Below are 4,029 nucleotides of genomic sequence, written 5' to 3' on the forward strand. Positions count from 1 at the left end.
TCCAATGGAAATGGGGTTGAATAAAGTACTGGAAACAATGAAAGACCGAGTCGCGCGGAGGATGGAATCCCGAGCCGCGTATGGAAGGGTGATTTTCACAGCCAGTAAAAAGAATGAGGTGATTTCTATGCAGCTTATTTTCTCCCACCGTGTTGTTTGGAAAGAGAGTGCAATAGCAGATGAGATTGCAGTGAAAGAAGCAACTGCAGAAAGACACACCTAATATATAAAGTTGATACATTGGTGGGAAAAATAATGCAGAAGCACAAAGAGGAATAAGCTACATTCGAAATTGGATTAGGGCGAAACGCGCATCGAAGCGATCTTCTCGCCCGTATTCTGCCGGTACCCATGACGGCTCAACTCACTAAAGTGGAGAAAATCATCTTTTCATCATTCCGTGCCTACACACCCCTAAGCATCTTCGGTGATACCGAAGGAGGATCACCCATAATAAGCGCGGTCGTGAGTGCAAAGCCGCGGCAATCAACAGGAAGAGGCGGGAGGAAGACACCCTCCCCCCCAAATATATTTGAAAGAGTTGGGCACAACGTGGCCACACTTCCCGAACTTGTAGAAGAGAGGGTCTGTAACTCGGACACCTTCTGTGCATGCACTAAACCCTTTTAATACAAGGCACGGTGGCACACCACATGGGAAGAACTGAAAAGACGTTTTGAGGTCCCTCGTGAATGCACCCGGCGCCATATACGGTGTCTCGTTCGCATAGCAGTCCTCAGAAGCGTGACCGGGGATTGTGTGCAGAGATGGGGGTGAGTGGGCAAAGATTGCAGAATAGAGGGGTAGAAAAAAAAATCGAAGCAGGCGATAAGGATTCATCACTTAGAATTTACTGGGTCACGGTTAGACCAAATGTTTACCGACCAAGACTATGATCAAAGCAACATACGACCAACAAACACCTGGATAAAACTGCTGGAGCCACGAAACACACACACACACACACACAGAGAGAGAGAGAGGTGCGTGGCTACTAGAGATATAGGCTTGTCGAAATTAAACTGGCCACCAATGCGGACGCCGGCAGAAGCATGTCGAGGCCCCCCAAGTCCAGCAAATTAATATTCTTGTTCAAGCACCGGATTACCGCTAGGCGCCGCCAGGGGTTCGAAGAGAAGCGTGCTTGATCTCGACGTTGGTAACTGCAAATTTCAAATGCGTTGCAGAGAATGCAGTTGAAGGGTTGGCACCCGGTGTCTGGAGGACCATCACCCCCGCCACCAATCTGCGGCGATTGCCCAACTGATCCCGTGCCCCGGCTGCCAACCAATCCCTGCAGCTTCCCTCTCCACTTATGATAGTACATTTCGCAACTCACATACGATCGGGTTGTGCGTTCCCTACTTTCAAGGTCCCTACTGCACAGTTTTTTGCGTACAGCTACCAACTGGCCTGAATAGAGTCTCTGGATATTGACATTGAAATACAAAAACTGCCTACCCTTTATTATGGTAAACTCACCGACCCGTGATATTCGGGCGTCGAACATTCACTGCGGAATCAAAAGTCACTTTACCACTAAGCACCACATCCATTGAGCCTTTTTAAAGGGGGGGTGCCGACCTCCCCGCGGGTGCAGACGCCCACGGCACCGCAATGATCATTTTGTTGACACCAGAGAATAATGTCACTACGTAAAAAGGCAAGGGTGTAGAATGTAGCACGAGTATTAAGCGATAAAAATAATTTCAGAACCAATTTCCATTCACTTCCCTCCCTTTGTCCGCAACCAAAAAAATTATAGGCAATATATATATTTCTTCATAACTACACATATGTCGCCCCCCTCCCCCCAAGCAGTGGTCTCTCAGGCACGTGCTCATCGGTTGATCTATTTATCTGCTACAACCAGAGTTCGTTCCTATCTGGGTTTAGCGAGTGAGTGAGATCATTCAATGTGTGAAGCTGAACCTCACCCTTCTCGAACCCAAATACCACCATACGGCTTTCCGCCTTTGCCTCTGGTGGCGTGTCAAAGCAAGTGCAAATACCGGCGTTCGTCTGGGAAAGGGATTGCGAAAAAACGGGCAGTTCCCTTTCCCCCTTCGCCAAATCAAGCAAATAAAACATACCACCTGCGTCCAAAACCCAGTACAGCCACTTGTCCATTAGACTGCAGCGAATTTCAGTAACACGATGAGTGCTAAGGGGAATAGATATCTGTGGACTACCCTCGGTGTGCAGATACACCCTAACACTGCCATCATCGTACCCGACCATAAGGATTCTGTTATCCACAGGATTGTATTGCACACACGACGGCACAACAATGGGTTGATTAAAAAATCGCGAGGAGGGCCCGTAAACTGATGGCGCGGCCACACTACCGAAACGGCTAATGTGACGCACCCCCTCGGCGCACGCCACGACGTAATGAGACGGATCGGACGGCACAAAATCAATGGCAAATGCTTCCTGCGATAGCGATGCTGAGTTTGCACGATCGCTGCCTTTGGACGCCGCCAATAGCAGTCGAACGGTGGAGAACATGTTCAATCCATTTTCATTATCAATGATGGCGCCCTTCGCCTGATCCTTTTCATTCACGACCCAAAAGTGTGTCTCACCGAAGGCATCGAGTGAAACTAGTTGTTCAGCTTCATCTTTCCGTATGCCCGTTGCTGTGTTGTACCCTGCAACAGTAACCGAAACCAACGGTGCCAAGTGATTACCTGCTTGCCACGATGTTGAGAAGGAGGGAAGACGGAATCTATGTCCTTCATAACGGCCGGCTGTCGTATGATTTCTCTCCGGCTCGCGGGTGTCCCATAAAAAAACAGAACCGTCTTCAGACCCACCATAAATCAAGTAGGGTTTTCGCGGACTTGCGGATATACACGTGATCACTGATGGTGAGACAAGTACCTTCTCTGGTGCAGTGTTGTCATATATACTCCAGAGGAGAATCACTGACATGTAACGATCCATCTCCTTGGAGGGCCCTTCCTCCACACACGATCCATGAAGCGCCACTATATAGGTTGGATTGCAGGGATTAAAGAGGACCTTGAGCACAGGCCTGTTCCGCGCGGCAGAAAAGCAGAAGGAGACACACGATGACGAGAACTGCGTCTCACTTTTTGCCTTTGTTGCATCCGAACCCACTCCCTCGTTCTCATCCATAGCAGCGCGGATGATGGGAAAGACGCGGTTCAGAAATCCCGCCAACAGCGCCCCGTCAGCAAACTGCTGTTGTTGGGTATTTTCTGTCACAGTGCCCCCGTCCGTTCCTCCCTTTCCCGTGGTAAATTGTGCCACGTTATTTGTATGCAACTCTGGGCATAATCCCAGGTCCCGGGGCACTTCCACCCCGCGGCTTTTTACCCGCACACGCTCCGCTTGCACTCCGACGTCCGTACGATCCTCCTCTGCGGGATTTTGTACGCCTACTTGTTTACGACCCGACTCCCCAAAGCTTCGGATGTACATGTCATATTGAGATTGCGGCGGCGCATCAACCAGGGCAGCCGCAACATCATCCATATCTACCAACCGTCGCAGTGCTGTCGCACGCTGTAAATCTTTGTCAAACTGGGTGACATACCCCTGCCGCTGGAGGTCTTCCGCGGCGAACGCGCTTGTGCCCAGAGGCCCCGTCGTCGCTTTGGAGTCATTTCCCCGCTTGTTTCGCTTCTCCTCCCGCTCTTTTCTCCGCAGTTCACGGCGTTCAAGTGCTTCTCGTTCTCTCTCTTCTTCAGCACGGCGTCTCTCATTCTGTTGAGCTGCTTCCTTTGCTTCGTGCGCCGCCTGGCGAATAGCATGATTCTCAGCCGCCATCGCTGCTGCCAGTTCTTCTGTTTTCTGCCCAGCTACTAGCGCAGTTGTGCGTCCTCGTCTACTTTCCGGTGACACACCTTGCTCATTCCTGGGGGACGCCTGCTTGGCTCCCTTTTTGTTACTAAGAATATCTTGAAGGTCATCCCCGTCCTCGTCAATGGTCTCCTCCTTTTCCTTTTCCATTTCCTTCTTTCCTTTCTCTTTTTTCTCTTCCTTTTCCTTGGCCTTGCG

At 50.3% G+C, this 4,029-nt stretch overlaps 1 protein-coding gene and 1 pseudogene across 2 annotated transcripts; one reads left to right on the forward strand and one right to left on the reverse strand.

The window, feature by feature from the left end:
• The first annotated feature begins 255 nt into the window (after positions 1 to 255).
• TEOVI_000145000:pseudogene lies at positions 256 to 630 on the forward strand (annotated as a pseudogene). Its single transcript has one exon. A coding segment is annotated over exon 1 (375 nt).
• Positions 631 to 1,863: 1,233 nt separating this feature from the next.
• TEOVI_000145100 (WD domain, G-beta repeat, putative) lies at positions 1,864 to 3,981 on the reverse strand (the record flags this gene model as incomplete). The annotated part of the gene is made up of 1 exon (XM_067224673.1): positions 1,864 to 3,981. One exon carries the CDS (start codon positions 3,979 to 3,981, stop codon positions 1,864 to 1,866), a length of 2,118 nt encoding a protein of 705 aa, XP_067080774.1.
• Positions 3,982 to 4,029: the final 48 nt, after the last annotated feature.

The sequence above is a fragment of the Trypanosoma equiperdum genome (assembly GCF_001457755.1).
Source record: "Trypanosoma equiperdum strain OVI genome assembly, contig: ctg_367, whole genome shotgun sequence".
NCBI classification, from domain to species: domain Eukaryota; phylum Euglenozoa; class Kinetoplastea; order Trypanosomatida; family Trypanosomatidae; genus Trypanosoma; species Trypanosoma equiperdum.